This window comes from Scyliorhinus torazame, chromosome 14 (assembly GCF_047496885.1).
Source record: "Scyliorhinus torazame isolate Kashiwa2021f chromosome 14, sScyTor2.1, whole genome shotgun sequence".
Classification (NCBI taxonomy): Eukaryota; Metazoa; Chordata; class Chondrichthyes; order Carcharhiniformes; family Scyliorhinidae; genus Scyliorhinus; species Scyliorhinus torazame.
In genome coordinates this window covers 91,493,053-91,513,424 of record NC_092720.1, presented here as the reverse complement: position 1 = coordinate 91,513,424, position 20,372 = coordinate 91,493,053, and the positions used below count along the sequence as shown (strand labels likewise).

The following is a 20,372-nucleotide window of genomic DNA, read 5'->3' as shown; positions in this document are numbered from 1 at the left end:
ACTTTAATCCGGTTAAGGTCTTTAACGGGTTGAGGGAATGTCACAGAGCCAATTCAGTTAAGACCGCTGATGGAATGTTCTGGAGACAATTCAATTCCGTACAATTCCAATTGGCTAAGATAGATTTTGTTCTTGGGAGAGATGCCTTATGAGTGAAAAAAAGTTGGGAGATGAATGGCCACTAGGGGGAATCAGAGACTTGGAAAATTCAGAACCGTATTGGAACAGAGGAGGCTTCAGGATTGTTTAAATTTACTTTACAGTTTTGAAGGGAAAAGGGAAAAAGCACATTGTGTTTCTGTGCAAAAAAGAAGTTTATTGTCCAGTTGGTTGCGATGAATGAAAGTATGATGCTTTGAATTCCTTTCGTTTGAGTGGAGATCTCGGTGGATGAATGAGTGTGTGTGTTTAATAAGAATTTGTGAACTTCCTCTGGTATTCCTAGTTTTTAAAATGTTGTGTTTTGCAAAACGAAGTTGCACATCAATTAGGAGGTATACACGGCAGCTAAAGTGAGATTTAAAACGGGGCAAGTATTTGAAAGTTCTTTAGAAAATCAGTAATAATGATTAACATTGTGGAAGTTATTTAGAACACAATTCTCAGGAAGTAAACAAAAAGCAGAATCAAAATGTATAAATTGGGATTTGTAAATGAGTAGTCGAACTCGGCATAGTCTTGGCTGCTTAAATAAAAAGGGGAGAGAACAAAGGAATCTAAAATTGAAATGCGAAGACGATGTATTCGGTGTGGGCCGGGTCCATGTGCTCCTTTGTTAGAGGCAGCCATGATGTACCTACATTAAAAAATTTTGTTCTGTGTGTTCCAAATTTGTAGAGATTTCAGAATTTCCTCTGTAAATTCACTACACATCAAATTTAAGATTCGGGGATTTTCATATAGCAAAGACTATGGATTTTTAAACTTTATTTTAAGATTACACAGTAGGAAAGGAAGATCCCAGTAGAAAGGAAGAAGGCCATTTTAGAGATGCCCAAACCCCAAACCGTAAGAGGGGTTAGGCAAGTACTGGGGACTATTCGACTACTGTAGGGCCTTGGTGTATAAGCACTCAGAACTTGAGGGGATGCTGCAAGCACTGATCCCAGGGGGGTAGGCAGTCCCGAGAGCAGGTAGAATGGGGACTGCAGCAGGATACCGCTTTCAAGGAAAAATGAATTAAAACATGCCCTTGTGTTATATTGGGATAGTGGAGAGGGGCATTGTGGCAGTAAGGGGCTAGAAACACGGGGACCAATGAGACCAGCATTAGGAGGTAGTCGGTGGAAGTGATACGGCACAGCTCCACCGGATCCTAGTGCCCACTGACTTGCAAGAAAGTCACTAGCAGAAGAAATGAAGTTTAGAATGTGAACTACATTGCAGACGGAGCTTTAGGGAATAAAGATATGGGACCGGAGCTTAGATTAGGAGTATTACTTGCAGTATCAGGAAATGAGAATCTGATGGCAGGGAAAGATTAATAAAAATAGATGCAGAAATTTTAAAAAATAAGATATTAAAACCAATTGATAACATAGAGGGAATAAGGAAAGGAAACCTAGCAATAGAAAGAATGACACAGGGTTAATCAGCACACAATTCCAGCACACAATCCAGGGAGACCGACACAGGCCGTAAAAGCAATATCCCTTGACCCGAGGTGCCAAATATGAGCTGGAGATAATGATCAAAGAGTTAGAACAGCAGGGATTCATTCAAGAAGTCACATGTGCATCGATGAATAGCCCACTTCAGGCAGTTAGCAAGCCTGCTGGTACATTTAGAATGTTAACGAATTGCAAAGCATTAAATAAGGTCACAAAAAAAAAGAAGGATAAACGGTATTTAATAAATCCACAAACTACATTGGAGAAGGTGGCAGGCAAAACTTATTTAACTAGCAGAGATTTAGCCAACAGTGTTACGTTAGACCCAGAGAGCAGGGAAAAGACAGCATTTACCTTTGGCACTAAACATTACGTATACTGTAAATTGCCACAAGGATATGTTAATTCCCCGAACCACGTTCAGGTAATAGTAAGGGAGCTGATTAAAGATGATTTGGCTTTAGTATATATTGATGATGTGTTAATTGGAGATGATGATCAGGGTGACACATGTTGAAAGAGTGACCAAAATTATTAAAACACTTAATGAAGCAGGATTTAAGATAGGGTTAAAGAAATGCCAGATGGGCAGGAGCGAAGTCGACTATCTAGTGTATTCAGTGTCAAGGGCAGGTAGGGAAGCCAGTGTTGGGATGAGAGAGAAAGTTGCTAGAATTGCAGTGCCCGTTTCACGAAACGGAGTTTAGCAAATCATGGGAATTTTGGGTATTTGAGACCAGTAGTGGAAGACTTTAGTCTTTATGCTAGACCCATTTATGAAACTTTGGAAAGGGGATTTTAAGTGGACCAGTGAAGCACAGAGGCGTTTGGACCAGTTAAAAACAGCTGTAGCAACATCTGGGCCACTAGAGGAGAGACCTGAAGAGGACGATTTGAGCATTAAATTTGATCTATACGCAAATGGATATGGTATGGTGCTTGCTAATCATAGTACTCAGACACCTATCAAACATTGACAGGAAATTGGGCAAGGGCTGAATAAAATTTTCCGGATATCGCAAAATGTCTGGCAGCCATACCAAAAGTGATAGCAGAAATTGAAAATTTATCAGCTGGAAAGAAAATTTATGTCACAAACGAATTATTAGAATTGACAGAGTTGAACAAGAGACAGGGTTGCCAGCAAGGCGCGAATTCAGTCGATGGGAGTAAAGTTAAGGAGGACGAAGAACAAGCCAGATGGGCATCCATTTAAAAAAAAAATTCAGGAAAGAAAATGGTGGAGAAACAGGGAGTAGCATCAAAAAAACTGAGACACCGATGGAAGAATGGTCATTAGAGTACGCAGGCCCTCTTTTTCCTAGGAGCAGCAAAAGTAATTTGTACTTTTTAATCAAAGCTGATAGCAACACGGAGGAAGTTGAATTAGAGAATCAGTGGCATCTGGAGCAAAGGAATTGTATCAGAACTAAATCATCCGACCGAATTAAATGATAAAAGAAGGATTATTATAATCCATAGGCAACCTATCGGCAGCAAACGAAGAAACGTAATCAGTAAGGAATTGAGAATATGGGATGATAGATCAAGGGCTGTTATTAAAGGACCCCAGTTTAAAATGATTCATTGTCAACATAATGAAACATCATGTCAAGGATGTGGCACATTTTGTAGCCCAGTAGTTTGGACAAGGAGACCTAGGAGAATGGCAGATATAGCATTCAGGTGAGTTGATATTGCATTTGGAACGACAGAAATGGGGAAATGCTTCAGCTCCCAGGGAAATTTGGGGAATTCAGTTTGTCATGATTGTTTTGTGAAACATCAGGCAACATTGATGATTGAGGTTTGTGACCACATGATAGATTTTGACCATGGGATGGTGTGATAATGATAAATTGTAATTACTGCGGAGAAAACCTAGCTGACGACGAAATGATTGTGAAAGGATGTGCAGGTTGTGGAGAAGTGACAAACTTGTGGTACCAATTAGTGAGGGAGTACGTAGCTTAAGAGATGTTGGGATGACTCGGGGACGTAAAATGAGCCTAACAGTGTTTAGAGACTGTATCACTGCAAATGATGCCTTGCCACAGGATAGATCATATCCCCAAACCACTCGGACAAGGGAAAAGGAATGTTTGGTTGTGAGTGGCAGGGGATAACTGCACTTACTAGTATTATGTAATCAGTGGAGCGGGATGCCAGTGAATTGAAACCTGTTAGCAGCGTCGATAGGACAGATGATAAAGTGAAAATGTCATGGTTGGAAATTACTTTCATAAAAATCCAGTCATAATCAAAATTAAAGAAATTAAAGTAAATGCAGTAGCAATATCCGACATGTATCAGGGAAAGTTTCGACCCGCTTGGATCACTGAGAGAGCAAAGGAGGAGGAGTTTGAGATTCTTCGAGTCTCACTCAGGGGTGCAACGATAGAAGGAGGAGGCTTAACAGGCCTTAATCGTATGATGTACATCAATGATCAGAAAAAAAGGGGGAATGGTGGCAATGGAAATCCGGAAGTCCTGATTGATCAGGGATATCTGCTAGTCCGTACAACTAGAAGGGAGATATAAATCCTAAGCAGGATTCAGCTCAGAGTTAGCTCTCATAGTTCGGTCATGGGGTTTTACCTGATGCATGGATTGATAATACTTGTTATTATAATTGTATATTGTATAATTATTGGGTGCCTTATTATGTGTTGTAAGATGACTATGGCTCGGATGATGCCGATAGACTCGGCCCATCACCACTCACCAAGATGACATCCCGTTACTGGTGACCATCAAACCAGAAGGAACCCGGAAGGAGAGCCAGTGGCTGTAAAAATGTATTGAGCTGTTTATGTACGGAATGTAATGAATTGCGGGACGGTCTTCCAGACTAGGCATCGATACAGGTTATTAACCCGGGGCTGTTTATAATGGACACTGGGAGATGTATGTCTAACCAAACTCCAAATTTGGACCGAGACCGCAACAGGACTATTTGTGGTCTGGCGAATTGTCAGCACACGTTTTGACCATTAGGGGGAATACCTACCCAAACATTTCTCTACCAATAGAGACCCTTGAGGCAGAGGTGGAGGAACATATAACAAGTCTGTTCTCCACCTGCACTGAACGGAGGTGTAGCGTAACCCAGACATCAGGCCAATGCATCTGCCACAACGATAATGGTGTCCCGTTGTCGGCAGGTAGCGAAAGGGAATGGTAGTTATCATAGAATGATAAAAGGAGGGAATGAGGAAATGAACAGAAAGGCATGATGGGCAGTTAGGCCATGTTAGGAGTAAAATCTTAATGTGCAGCCTGCAAGTGGGATTCAAGAGAGGAAGAAAGGGGATGGGCAGCCATTAGGACCGGTTCTTTGTGCAGAGGATGCTGGGTGAAAGGGGCCCCAGGGTCAGCTTATATGGTCAGGTCAAGGAATGTGTGAGAAAGACCTATGAGAATCTTGCATTTGCCATCTTGCCTTATTTCGTCGTGTGTGAAACTTGATTCTATGTTCATGTGTATAAGATGTTATGTGCTTTGTTTTCACTCACTTCATCTGGGGAATCTCAGGAACAGTATTGGTCCTGGTTGATCAGAATGAGTATAGCTTGCAAGCTATTTGAAATAAAACAAAGGAATGTTTATAAATCCAACTCAGCCTTTGGCTGAGACCAGACTGAGGGCAGGAAGAACTCAATATCGTCAGGTGGAGGTGTGAGCTTAAGTAGGGTCGGTGCAGACATGATGGGCCAAATGACCTCCTTCTACACTGTAAATTCTATAATTTCTATGATCCCGCTTCCACTGCCGTCTGAGGCAGATGGTTTCAACATCTTACAACCCTCTGCGAGAGAAATATTCCCCTCATCTCTGCCCTAAAAGGGCAACCCCTAATTTTAAAACAGTGCTCCCTAGTTCTGGACTCATCTACAAGTGGAAACACCCTTTCCACATCCACCTTGTCAAGATCATTCAGGAATTATATACTTCAAACAAGTTACCCCTCATTCGTCTAAACTCCAGTGGAAACAAGCCCAGGCTGTTCAACCTTTCTTTACAGGACAGCCTGCTCATTCCAAGTAACCATTTAGTAAACCTCTTCTGAACCACCTGCAACACATTTACATCCTTCCATAAATAGTAGACCAGAACTGCACACAGTATTCGAGATGCAGCCTCACCAAGGCCCTGTGTAACTGAAGTAAAACATCCTTACTTTTATGTTCAATTCCTCTCATAATAAAGGATATCTTTCCATTAACCTCCTTGATTATTTGTTGTACCTGCATGCTAACTTTCTGTGACTCATGCACTAGAACACGTAGACCCTCTGCACCTCGGAATTCCACAGTCATTATCTGATTAAGTAATACTCAGATTTTTTATTCCTCCTGCTAATCTTCACATTTTCCTACATTGTACTCCATCTGCCAAATGTTTGCCCACTCACTCAATCTATGTATATATATCTGCAACCTTCTTATATGTTCTTCACAACATACTTCCCTATATATCTTTGTGTCATCTGCAAATTTAGCTATCATGCCTTCGCTCGCTCATCTAAATCAATTGATATAAATTGTAAAAAGCTGAGGCCCTCGCACAGACCCCTGCGGGGTTCCAAGCATCACTGCGTTCCAATCAGAAAAAGATCCATTTATGCATACTCTCTATATACTGTCAGCAAACTATCCATGCTGATATGTTACCCCCTACACGAGCTCCTATTTTGTGCAATAACCTTTGATGTGGCACTTTGTTAAATGCCTTCTTGAATTCCAAGTACAGTGGGCGGGATTCTCCACTCCCACGCCGATGTGGCCGCGCCGTTGTGAACGCCGTCGAGGTTCACGATGGCGCGGAACGGCCCCGGTCCTGACCGATTCAGGCCCGGACAATGGGCCAGGATCGGGGCCGCGTCACCTACATGCGCCAGGCCTTGTCGCCCGCGTAAAAGTGGCGCCGCATAGATGACGCAGCCGGCGCCGCATAACGGGTGTCATCTGCGCATGCGCGGGTTGCCGCCGCCAACCCGCGCATGCGTGGTTGCCGTCCTCTCTAAGTCCGCCCTGCAAGAAGATGGGGGACGGATCTTGCGGGGCCGTGGAAGGAAGGAGGTCCTCGTTCAGAGAGGACGGCCCGACGATCGGTGGGCACCGATCGCGGGCTACCCCACATTCCAGGTAAAGCCCGGTGCAGGATCCCCCCTCGCCCGCCCACAGGCCGCCCCCCCCAGCGTTCACGCACCGCCCACGACTGCAGCGACCAGGTGTGGACGGCGCCGGGGGGAACCTGCCGTTTTGGCCTGGCCGCTCGGCCCACCTGAGCCTCAGAATAGCGGGGGTGCCGGAGAATCGCCATTTTCGGTGTCTCCGGCGATTCTCCGGCCTGCGAAACCCGACCGGGCCGTTCCCGCCGCTTGGGAGAATCGCGGGAGGGCGTCGGACCGGCGTCCCCGGAAATTTTGGCAGCCCAGGCGATTCTCCCAACCAGCGTGGGAGTGGAGAATCGCGCCCAGTATGTCTACAAGCTCCCTTTTATCCCAATGTATGTCACTTCTTCAAAGAACTTCAATAAATTGGTTAAATACGATTTCCCCGCCACAAAACCAAGCTGACTCTTCCCGGTTACCTTGACTCTTTCTAAGTGTCCACCTATAACCTCTTTGATGATCAATTCTTACACGTTCCCCATGACAGGTGCCAAGGTAGCCGGGCTATAGTATCCTTTTACTGCCTCCCTCTCTTCTAGAGTCCAGGAGTTATATTTGCTACTTTCCAGTCTGATGGAACATTTCCAGAATCCAGAAGATGATGTAAAATTAACACCAACACATCTACTATTTCATTAGCCGCCTCTTTTAAGACCCTAGGATGTAGTTCATCTGAAGCCAGAGACTTGTCAGCCCGCAGCTCCATCAAATTGCTTAGTACCACTTCTCTAGTGATTGTAATTTCACCAAATTCCTCTCTCCTCTCCACTTTCCGATGGGCAGCTATTACTGGAATTAATTTGGAACTTCTAGAGCAGGGTTTTTCAAAGTGCAGATCACGACCCGTGAGGTGGTCGCAGGTGGATATTGGGAGGGGCCCGTGGAGCGATCGGTCACGGCATTCCCGATCGTAAGATAAGCGCCCAACGGCTGCTAACAGCATTTACATTGAGAATGGCAACTGCTACAGGCTTTTAAATGAGACCCTGTGCAGTCTTACGATCATAAGCAGCAGCAGTAAGCAGGTCATGCACCCAGCATGTACACTTGACGTCAAGTGCCCGGTATGTACATGCTTTTGGCGATGAATCGCAGAGGAGAGATTCTTCCATTTTCTAGCTGCCAGCAAGCAAGGCACGAGGACTGTAAAGATGGAGCATTTTGTTACAAGGAAGAGACAGCCAGAGACACACATATGCCGTGTAGCTACTGGCCAGGATCTCACAACTGAATCTGCTGGAGAGAGTTGCTCAGAAGAATCCACGGCAGGACTGAGCAGTGCTGGCGTTAGCTGTGTACAAAGTTCCAGGGCCTCTGGTGAACAGCCTACAAATAGATACTTAATTCGGGAACAAAGCAGCATGAACATGATTTCTTGAGGTATGGTTTTGTCAATTGTGCCAATGCAAATAAGGATGCAAAGCCCATGTGTGTTATATCCAGAGAAGTACCGGTAAATTATTTTAAATTTTTAAAAATTTATTTACGGGATGTGAGCATCGCTGGTTAGGGCAGCATTTATTGCCCATCCCTAGCTGCCCTTGAGAAGCTGGTGGCGATTGCCTTTTTTTAATGACTACAGTGCAGAAGGTGGCCATTTGGCCCATCAAATCTACACTGACCTTCTGAAAGAGCACTCTACCTAGGCCCATGCCCCACCTTATCCCCGTAAACCAGTAACCCCACCTAACCTTTTTTGGACACTAAGGAGCAATTTAGCGTGGACAATCCACCTAACCTGCACATCTTTTGTCTTCCAGATCTTTATTGCAATAACTAATCTAAACTTTTAATTAAAAATGGTATTGATCATCTCCATTGTTCCGATTAAGATAATTAATATAATTCTATCCCGAGGGTCTTAATCTAAAAAAAGATGATAGCAACAATTTTTTGGACAAATACAATGCAAACAAGTTAGGACCTCTCGACCATCTACCCAGGAATAAGGTATCATCAGAAACTGAATAATATGGTTATGGCTCTGGTTCTCATGTTCAGCTACAATGGAGGGAAAAATGATATGTGGCTCCAAAAATTCCATTGTTGTACTATGCAGTGTTAGCCATCATAGCATGGTAATGCCTCTATTACAGCATAACCTCTACACGACCCCAATATTAATTTTATCATGTCAGACACAATTGACTATGTAATTTTGTCTGACATTGTAGCTTCTGTTTCAACAGGAATTGTATGATATGTTTACAAATGGATAAAACTATTACAGGGCAATTATAAAAACAATCTCCACCAACAACATAGAAACATAAAATATAGGTGCAGTTGGAGACCATTCAGCCCTTTGAGCCTGCTCCACTATTATGATCACGACTCAATAGCCTGTTCCTGCCTTCCCCCTCATATCCTTTGATCACTTTTGCACCAGGAGCTATATTTAACTACTCCTTGAAAACATACCGCCATTTTGGCCTCAACTTTCTGTGGTAGTGAATTTCACAGGCTTACCACTCTCTGGGTGAAGATATTTCTTCTCATCTCTGTCTTAAATGATCTACCCCGTATCCTCAGACTGTGCCCCCTGGTTCTGGACTCCCCCACCTTCGTAAACATCCTTCCTGCAATGGGTGGGAATTAGACCATAAGACATAGGAGCGGAAGTAAGGCCATTCGGCCCATCGAGTCCACTCCACCATTCAATCATGGCTGATTTCAACTCCATTTACCCGCTCTCTCTTCATAGCCCTTAATTCCTCGAGAAATCAAGAATTTATCAACTTCTGTCTTAAAGACACTCAACGTCCCGGCCTCCACCGCCCTCTGTGGCAATGAATTCCACAGACCCACCACTCTCTGGCTGAAGAAATTTCTCCTCATCTCTGTTCTAAAGTGACTCCCTTTTATTCTAAGGCTGTGCCCCCGGGTCCTAGTCTCCCCTGCTAATGGAAACAACTTCCCTACGTCCACCCTATCTAAGCCATTCATTATCTTGTAAGTTTCTATTAGATCTCCCCTCAACCTCCTAAACTCCAATGAATATAATCCCAGGATCCTCAGACGTTCATCGTATGTTAGGCCTACCATTCCTGGGATCATCCGTGTGAATCTCCGCTGGACCCGCTCCAGTGCCAGTATGTCCTTCCTGAGGTGTGGGGCCCAAAATTGCTCACAGTATTCTAAATGGGGCCTAACTAATGCTTTATAAAGCTTCAGAAGTACATCCCTGCTTTTATATTCCAAGCCTCTTGAGATGAATGACAACATTGCATTTGCTTTCTTAATTACGGACTCAACCTGCAAGTTTACCTTTAGAGAATCCTGGACTAGGACTCCCAAGTCCCTTTGCACTTCAGCATTATGAATTTTGTCACCGTTTAGAAAATAGTCCATGCCTCTATTCTTTTTTCCAAAGTGCAAGACCTCGCACTTGCCCACGTTGAATTTCATCAGCCATTTCTTGGACCACTCTCCTAAACTGTCTAAATCTTTCTGCAGCCTCCCCACCTCCTCCATACTACCTGCCCCTCCACCTATCTTTGTATCATCGGCAAACTTGGCCAGAATGACCCCAGTCCCGTCATCTAGATCGTTAATATATAAAGAGAACAGCTGTGGCCCCAACACTGAACCCTGTGGGACACCACTCGTCACCGGTTGCCATTCCGAAAAAGAACCTTTTATCCCAACTCTCTCTGCCTGACAGCCAATCACAACGTCTCGCAAGATCGCATTAGATCTCACGAGGCGTGTGAGCCAGGTAGATCCCGGAAGTCGAGTCTCCTGGCGTTCATCGGCCATGCTGCGCTGCGGCGAGCTGCTTTTCAGACGCAGCGAGGCCGTTGGAACGCGCCCTTTGTCTTAGCAGACAAACAGATTCCAGTTGGCCAGCTTGGGCTATGAAATGCAAATTGCTTTTGCATTCCTCCCTTTGAATTTGGTCTTGGCATCCCACAGGGCGATTGTTAGTGTCTATTCAGGGATAACAAGGTGCAAATTTCTCAGATACTACAGGTGGGATTCTCCGATTCCTCAGCCGCGTGTTTCCCGGCTGCGCGCCATTCGCTGGTGGCGGGATTCTATCTTCCCGCCGCTTGTCAATGTGATTTCCCACTGTAACCACCTGATGCCACTGGGAACCTCGTGGGCATCGGTGCGGTGCTCGCTGGAAAAGTGAATCGCAATGACCGGAGAATTCCCGCCACAAGGTAGCTCCTTTTGCTTTTGGTCATAGACAGCCATAGATTCCAGTTTGAAAGTTTGTGAGATAGCAATGAGCATATCCCTATAAAAAAAAGTATACAAATATTATATGGGTGAGGTCTTCGTCCATCACACTTGGCTTAGAGAGGATACAACAAAGGTTCACTAGGTTGATTCCTGGGATGAAAGGGTTGTCTTATGCAAAAAGACTGGGCCTATACCCTCTGGAATTTAGGAGTACAATAGATAATCACATGGAATCATGTAAGACTCCGAGATAGGACTAGACACGGGAGAAGTTGAGAGGTTGCTTCCCCTCGCTGGAGAGCTAGACATAGGAGGCACAGTTTCAGGATAAGGGAATGACCATTTCACACTGTAATGAGGGGAACCTTTTTTACTCAGAGGATTGTGAACCACAGGCAGTTTTTATCCAGAGGATTCAGGATGCTCAAGTCGCACATTTAAGGCCGAGGTTGATCGAAGTTCACATGCTATGCAATTGTGCAGCAGCTTCGACTCGGCAAAGTCAGAACAAAACTAATCCGGCTAAACCACTCAGAACTAAGAACAGGGTTTTGCTGCATAAGAACTGCGACCTCTGCCAGAGATATCTGAGCAAGCACATCCTGATCCAGTGCACCGCAAGGTGTCGGAGCCCCTGGGGTGAAAAGGAAAGATCCCTTAGAAACATAAAGACTGAAGTAGTAAACAACTGAGTATGTTGTGTCGGCTGAAATACTACATACTTAAGGCAATTCAATATGACAGAACTGGGTATATCGAATCGATGACGCTTGAAACAAGTATGAAGGGATATTTTGATATGAAGCTACACAGAGCTCATAGATCAGATTTGCATATACAAAGAAAATCAAGGCAAAATAATGAAGCAAGAGGATCCGCGGAGTGCTTGAGTACGATTCAAACGGAGTATCTGTGAAGAGATACAAAACCCTGCAAGGTTCCAGGGTAAAGAATAAAAAAAAAAAACTTGGCCGGAACTCTCCGTCCGTTCACGCTGGCGTATTCTCTTGTCCTGCTGGCAGCAGTGGCGGGGTGATCCCAGATCCCAGATTGACTTTTGGGCTTCTCAGCAAATAATCAGGGTTACTCTTAAAAGGAGCACATCACACCGCCCTAAAAGGTAAACCGAAAGAGTGGGCACTTCAATATAATGTGCAATAACTGTTTTCATGGAGAGAGTGGGAAAGTTCCACCTATTCTCTTCCTGTACCTAATGGTGCATAAAAACAGACTTTTGTCTGTTTCCATAGCAAGTAATCCCTGGAACAGGTCACTAGTCTGTCGTCAGGATGCCACTGCACATCAAGCATGGCTGCCCAGGAGTCCCTTCCCCTCTTACCGCCAGCCATTTGGCTTGTTTGGAAGGATTTACAGGTTGACACACTCAACCGGTTTGACTGTACCTTCCTTGGTCATCAGGTCCTGGAGTGGGACTCAAACCCAGAGCATCTGGCTCAGGGTCAGGGAAGCTACTCAATGCGCCACCAAATCTGGGAAATTCGCCTCCTCATTATCAACAGGCTGGATTTGATGCTCAGGTTAGAAATTAATACTGGGAATGTTAGCTGACAGATTTCTGCACTGTTCTGAGACATACTTTTTTTTCTGCGGGTATTAATGTGCTTACAAGAAAATGAACAATTAATGGGGGTACAGTTGGATAGAGGAAGAAGTGCAGAGCAAGCTGAACACTGTTGTCTTGCGTTACACAGCACGCTGGTGCATTACCACCTGTTTTGCCACTTCACCCAAGTTCATCCCTCATGTTTCGATGAAGAACACAGGCAAAGGAATCTCATACAAACAAGTTCAGAGTTTGGGCTCTAAGATCAGCGGTAGTAATTCCAGTCTTCAGTGGCTCGTGAACTTAAAGTAACAAAAGAGAAAATGCTGGAAAATCTCAGCAAGTCTGGCAGCATCTGTCGGGAGAGAAAAGAGCTAACGTTTCGAGTCCAATGACTCTTTGTCAAAGGTAGAACTTAAAAGAGCTTAAAGTAACGATGGGCAAGGTCTTAACTCATTCAAAACTGACCTAACATCAGTGTGCCGATAAGGAGCGAATCGTAACTCTTTCACCTCTCTCGTCGGCAGTGGTGGAGAGGATTTAAGGGAGGCAAGAAAGCTTTCTCCTTGGCTTTTTATATTTTCCAGCTCAAGCAGGGAAAAAGATGCATTTATATAATTATTGGGGGAAAAAATAAATGGAATTTCTAACATGCAGACACCAGAGAAAGGAAGGTTGGAATGGGAAGAGGTAAATGAATTAGGTTGGCACAATGATAAACCATCAAGGAAAATAAAAGAGAAATGCTCAAGGGCATTTTAAATACGAGGTCTGAAAAAAGCCATGCAGGTTAGCACTTGTAGTGAGGAAGGCGCTGGACGAACTATACACAGTAATAAACAACTACGAAACAGAACACCCGGAGGCCTTGTTCATCGTGGCCGGAGACTTCAACAAGGCCAACCTCAAGAGTGTACTGCCAAAATTCCACCAGCACATCTCCTGTCCCACCAGGGGCGCCAACACTCTTGACCACTGCTACTCAAAAATCAAGGGCGCCTACCGTTCCATCCCCTGACCGCACTTTGGGAAATTAGACCATAAGACGGTGCTCCTTCTCCCGGCATACAGGCAGAAACTCAAGCGGGAGAATCCAGCTAAGGAGGTTGTGCAGTGCTGGTCCAAGGAGACAGAAGAGCTCTTATGTGACTGCTTAGGGACAGTGAACTGGTCCATATTTAAGAACTCAGCGACCAACTTAAATGAGTATGCCACCACCATCACAGACTTCATCAGCAAATGTGTGGACGACTGCGTGCCAAAGAAAGCAGTACGTGCGTTCCCCAACCGGAAACCATGGCTCAATCGCGAGATTGCCTCCCTACTGAAGGACAGATCTGAGGCGTTCAAGGCAGATGACCCTGACCTATACAAGAAATCCAGGTACGACCTCCGCAAAGCCATCCGGAATGCCAAGAGAGAATATCAAACCAAGCTAGAGTCACAGACAGACTCTTGGCGGTTGTGGCAAGGACTAAACAACATAACGGGCTACAAAGCGAAGCCGAACAGTATCTCTGGCAGCAGCGCACCCCTCCCCGATGAACTGAATGCATTCTATGCTTGGTTCGAGCAGGTAACCAACAATCCGCTGGCGAGTGCCCCAGCAGCCCATAACTCACCCATACCCACCATCACAGCTTCCGAAGTCAGATTGGCCTTCCTGAAAGTGAACCCTCGGAAGGCGACGGGCCCAGACGGGATCTCTGGTCGTGCACTCAGAGCCTGCGCGGACCAGCTGGCAGAGGTATTCACGGACATCTTTAACCTGCCCCTACTCCACTCCGAGGTCCCCATCTGCTTCAAGAAGACCACCATCATACCGGTACCAAAGAAGAACCAGGCAACGTGCCTCAATGACTACCGACCAGTGGCCCTGACTTCAGTCATAATGAAGTGCTTCGAGAGGTTGATCATGAAGCGCATCACCTCTATACTCCCAGAACGCCTTGATCCACTGCAATTCGCATACCGCTGCAATCGGTCCACATCAGACACCATTTCCCTGGCCCTACACTCATCCCTAGAGCATCTCGAAAACAAGGACTCCTACATTAGACTCCTATTTATTGACTACAGCTCCGCCTTCAACACCATAATCCCAGCCAAGCTCATATCAAAGCTCCAAGACCTAGGACTTGCCTCCCCACTCTGCAACTGGATCCTCGATTTTCTGACCAACAGACCACAATCAGTAAGAGTGAACAACAGCACCTCCTCCACAATAGTCCTCAACACCGGCGCCCCGCAAGGCTGCGTACTTAGCCCCCTACTCTACTTCTTGTACACACACGACTGCGTGGCAAAACTTGGTTCCAACTCTATCTACAAGTTTGCTGACGATACGACCATAGTGGGCCGGATCTCGAATAACGATGAGTCCGAATACAGGAGGGAGATAGAGAACCTAGTAGAGTGGTGTAGCGACAACAATCTCTCCCTCAATGCCAGCAAAACTAAAGAGCTGGTAATTGACTTCAGGAAGCAAAGTACTGTACACACCCCTGTCAGCATCAACGGGGCCGAGGTGGAGATGGTTAGCAGTTTCAAATTCCTAGCGGTGCACATCTCCAAAAATCTGTCCTGGTCCACCCACGTCGTCGCTACCACCAAGAAAGCACAACAGCGCCTATACTTCCTCAGGAAACTAAGGAAATTCGGCATGTCCACATTGACTCTTACCAACTTTTACAGATGCACCATAGAAAGCATCCTATCAGGCTGCATCACAGCCTGGTATGGCAACTGCTCGGCCCAGGACCTCAAGAAACTTCAGAGAGTCGTGAACACCGTCCAGTCCATCACAGGAACCTGCCTCCCATCCATTGACTCCATCTACACCTCCCGCTGCCTGGGGAAAGCGGGCAGTATAATCAAAGATCCCTCCCACCCGGCTTACTCACTCTTCCAACTTCTTCCATCGGGCAGGAGATACAGAAGTCTGAGAACACGCATGAACAGACTCAAAAACAGCTTCTTCCCCACTGTCACCAGACTCCTAAATGACCCTCTTATGGACTGACTTCATTAACACTACACCCTGTATGCTTCATCCGATGCCAGTGCTTATGTAGTTACATTGTATATGTTGTGTTGCCCTATTATGTATTTTCTTTTATTTCCTTTTCTTCTCATGTACTTAATGATCTGTTGAGCTGCTCGCAGAAAAATACTTTTCACTGTACCTCGGTACACGTGATAATAAACAAATCCAATCCAACTTGCAACACGTTCCAAATCGCCACGACTCATTTTACAATGTTGGCCCATTTATGAGCTTCACATAATATCTAATTATAGAGGAAAGTGATGTTTTTTATAACTTGCAAAAAACTGATCTTTGCTTGCACATTACCAAATAATAAACTGTCTAATGTCCATAATGCTGATGGATTATCTGCAAACAACTGTGCTCAGTGGTAGCACTCTCATTTCCAAACCAAATGGTTATGGATCCAGGACCTGAGCATATTCTCCAGGCTGACAGTCCAGTTCAACACACAGGGACTGCGGCACTTGCAGAGGCACTGATGCTCTATCTGCCCTCACCTATGGCCATTGAAGATCTCACATCACTATTCAGAGACGAGCAGGGCACTCTTGGTGTCCTGGCAAATATTATCCCTTACCCAAAGACACTAGAAAAGTCTATTTGGTCATTTATCTCACTGTTGTTTGCGGGACCTTGCTGATTTCAAAGCAGCTACCACACTTCAAAAGTAATACTTTTTCTATGAAAAGCTTTGCGATGTCCTGAGGTAACAAAAATTATGTTCTTTTAATTCTTTCTACCTCCTTTGCCAAAGCAAGATAGTACTTTTCCAAAACTGCAGCAGCTGCACTTTAAAAATGAGTATTGTTACAACCACTGCAAACATTGGACTGTATGGTTCATTTAGATAGATAAGTCCCACTCTAGGTCCCACCACATTTAGCAGATTCCAAGAGTCAGTTGCAGCTCATCGGGTCCAAGAGGATATTTAGGATGATATAAAATCACAAGGATTGTAGCATTTTTTTTTAAGCTTCTAATTCTGGAAAGTATCATCACCTTGAAGTGTTTTTTAAGCTTATTTGTAAAATATAGATAGAAATAGAAAGCTTTACATGCACGCAGCAGAAATAAATCAACAATTGTTTATTCCAACATACCCCAGGAATTATCTCAGCTTGCGGGTCACTCAGAAGTCGATATGTTTTTCCAATAATCAGCTTTTTGTGGCATGGGGTAGGTTTAACAATTTTTACAGATTTCTGTTTTTCAGCCTTTGTAATGTCCTGAAAATGAACAAGCGCATACATTCATGTGGAAATCTGACTTATAAAAAAATTAACATTTCTTTTGCACCAACAATCAGCTGAACAATCTATTCAAACACAAACAAAATAATAATCGTAGCGTATCATAAGGTGCAACTTGGACAAGAAAATAAACCATCACTGTAATCTAAATGAGTACAGATAGAATAGTTTGTACCTTAATAACAGAGTCATTGTTTGTTGCCATATATACATGAAATAATAAGGACTGGTGGTTGTTAATGACTTTGTAAATCAGCACAACGCCGTGATGTTGAATGGCTTCAGAGGTGGTCTGAAAGATTGGCCCAACTGGTGACAAGGAACTCACGCTCCATTGAACATGTGTTGTTGAATGGTCAGTGGTTGGCTCTATTTCGGATTTCTTGTTCTTTATGTGTAAAATTCCAAATTGTAAATTAGGCGAATGATCTGTAGGATGGGTCACAAATTTGTAAAGATAAAACATTTGCTTATTTTGTGAAAATAGTTAAAAGTTGCCATAGTAACCATAAGCCGCTTTCCCCTTTGTGGGGGGAGCTGACTGATTTAACCCGAGGATCACCACTCCCACAGCGAGGGGCAAGGTGTCCTTAATGAACAACTTCAGCCAGTACGGGAATTGAACCCACGCTGTTAGCCTTCCTGTGCAGCGTAATCCAGGTGTCCAGCCAACTGAGCTAAATCAGCCCACTTGCGAATGTAGTGCTGACATCGACTCTAATAAAGTGACTCCATGTGACAATTAGATGTAATAGCAAGTTGAGATCCTTCCGAGCTTCAGGGGCTGGATTCTCCGCAACTTGTGCCGAAATCGCGACTGGCGCGGAGGCGGAGAATCCATGTTCCTGCAAGAAATCAGGACCGGTGCTGGTTCACCAATTCTGCGGGCCCCGAACTTGGGGAGTACGCCACGCCGCCTGGGACCTACCTGGGGCCATTGCCAGAGGCCCGCTCAGCCATTCAGTGCCCCCGACCGGCCAAAGTCCCAACGACGTGGAACTAATGTGCTCCAGCCGGTCGGGATACTCATGTGGCGTTTGCGGACTCAGTCGGTGGCTGCCCTGGTCAAGGACGGGCCGATCAGAGGCAAGGGGATGCCTTATAGGCGGCTGGGGAATGCGAGTGTGGGAGTTGAGGGTCGGGCGCGCAGCTGACCGGGAGGTCTCTTTTTCGCGGTCCGTCGTGCAGCACGGCATGGCCGCTGGAAGCCGCCGCTGTGCGCATGAGCGGACTCTGACCCAGAAGTGCGGGGGTCCGTCTCCACAGCAAAAGTTGCGAGATCTACTCGGGGTCCCTGCTAGTCCCTACAGGGCTGGGAATTCGTGTCCCTTTGATCCAAGGTTTTCTGGATTAAAACTCTACTGTTTTGACGCCAGCCTGGGGACACAGTCCCAATAATGGAGAATCCAGCCCCTGCGCTTTAAGAGATCTTAAGAACAGGCCACAGGTTTGATCTCCTTATCAAAGAACTGTACAGGGAACTTAAAGGAGAGAAAAATATGAAATTATCTTTCTTTATGGAGTGAGGAAAGAAAAATAAAATAAAGTTGTTTTAAAATAAGTCCAACTGACAGTAACAAAAGAAACTAATGAGGCAATGAGCGCACACACGCACACAAATTGTGAACTGCTGTTGCCTGACTATCGAATATATATGGAATGTAACTGAGTTTATTGTGCCACCTAGTGGAGGATGGCGTGAAGACCAACAATAAAAGGAGGATGTTCAAAAGGCAATAAAAATTACACGGCGACAATTGTGTGCAAAAGAAAAGACCTCACCTGCCAAGCAGAGGGAATGAGGGAAGTTAATTCTCTTTAGTAAGGCTGGATCACTCTTCACATCAAACAGTGGGCCGCAAAGTTTCCATTTGTTCTCCAGAAATGCGGCATATTTATACCAAGACAGAACTGAGTAAATTATCTCAACTTTGTCTGTCACTTCAAAGACTAGACCAGTAGCAACACACTGATAGCTTCCTTCATGATCCAACTTCAAACTGTGTATTAAAAAGATTTTAAAAATTAATTATAATTGCTTTGAGACAGACCGGTGTACGAATTAGGTTTACAAAGCAAATGAAAAATACCTACCAAAAACGTTCCTTTGAGATCTGTCTGGGTGCTACTTGTTCAAAATTGTGATTCTGCTATTTAAAAGAGAAGTTTTAGTGGAATTGACTGCAATATTTCAGATGTCTGCCTGTCCTTATTATATTTATACCCCAATTTACTATGTACCTCATTATTTCTAGCCTGCTAAATCACCTAAAGTATATTTATATTAGAAATGATTAAAAATAAAGTTTCTCACCGTCTGACAGTTACAACGAGGACATGATGGCTTGACGTATAAATCTATGAGAGAAAGACTTATTGTTAGAACAAAATTCAAAGTGACAGGTTCTAAAGATTTGTGATACAGTTTTAATTAAATGAAAGGTTAAACTATTACTTTTCTTATATTACCATGGTCACGTCTCAGATATAAGAGTACTTGCCCATCTAATTTCCCTTTACAAACTTCACACCAGGTTGTTTATTGCGATTCCAGTACTAACAACCCTGTTCCCTGATAGGAGTTAATCTAATGCTTTATTAAGACCTGCCATGCTCCTCTGTTCTGACTTGTGATCTGCTCTACAATTCTACCACTCTCTTACTAAAGAGATGTCTACATTTCTTGTTTTCCTTTGACAAACGTAACTTTAAACTGCGTCAACTGGCCTCTAAATCCTGTGCCCACAAGAGAAATGTTCTGAGATCCAAGCTCTCTATGCCCATGAAAATCGTAAAAGACTTCTATCAAGAACCCCATTCATCATGGTGTGAGTGCTTGGAATGGAACTACGCGTAATCAGCATGGTTACTGCATACTGGCAGCTTTACAATTCAACAGCCGCCGTGAGGCTTATAATGTAACCCGCCAGGTGCCCCTGTGCACAAATGAGCTAATCCTGCGAGTTAAGGTGTAATCTGACTATTTACATAATTTACCAGCACTCCATGCACATCTGCCACAGGCACGACAGCCCCATTGTAAAGAGCCAGCAGCCAGTGAAGGCACTTTAAGTGCTAGGTATTGCATTGCTTGGGGTGGGGTGGGTAGCAGCACTAGGCAGAGGAACAAAGTGCAGAAAACATCTCTTTCCTCTTGAGCATTCTTTTTTGCAGAATGTACAAGGACAGAAGTTTTAAAACCAGACATGTCAGGAGAGCTTCTGTGAAAAAGCAAGTCAAGTTAAAAGCAAGTTAACAACAATATGTAACACCTGTCACAAAATGCTGGACTAACTTCCAAATGAGCTCAGTTTAGACAGAAAGGGTATATCTGTTGGAAATGTTTTGAATTCCTCCACCTCTTTAAAACTTGAACTCTTCGATACATTTCTGACACAGCACCATCGCTGTCTTAAGTGTAGCAGGGTATTATTCACTTTGGCACTTAAATCACTGCAAGGTTATTATTCTTATCTTTGGAATGCACACAGAAATCCGCAAACCAGTGAGAGCTGTTATCAAACAACACAAA

General features: G+C 44.4%; 1 protein-coding gene across 6 annotated transcripts in view; it reads right to left on the bottom strand.

Annotated features, from left to right (window-relative positions):
- LOC140389878 (uncharacterized) overlaps nucleotides 1–20,372 on the bottom strand; it is a 148,980-nt gene that overhangs the window by 47,675 nt on the left and 80,933 nt on the right. For 4 of the 6 annotated variants that reach the window (XM_072474476.1, XM_072474479.1, XM_072474480.1 and 1 more), the window contains 5 exons: nucleotides 19,155–19,198; nucleotides 18,935–18,990; nucleotides 18,623–18,840; nucleotides 17,016–17,269; nucleotides 16,691–16,816 (listed from right to left, as the gene is read on the bottom strand). In XM_072474476.1, coding sequence (XP_072330577.1) covers nucleotides 16,691–16,816; nucleotides 17,016–17,269; nucleotides 18,623–18,840; nucleotides 18,935–18,990; nucleotides 19,155–19,198 — 698 coding nt within the window. The remainder of the gene's footprint in view (nucleotides 1–16,690; nucleotides 16,817–17,015; nucleotides 17,270–18,622; nucleotides 18,841–18,934; nucleotides 18,991–19,154; nucleotides 19,199–20,372) is intronic. The other 2 variants (XM_072474478.1, XM_072474482.1) reach the window with 1 other exon arrangement.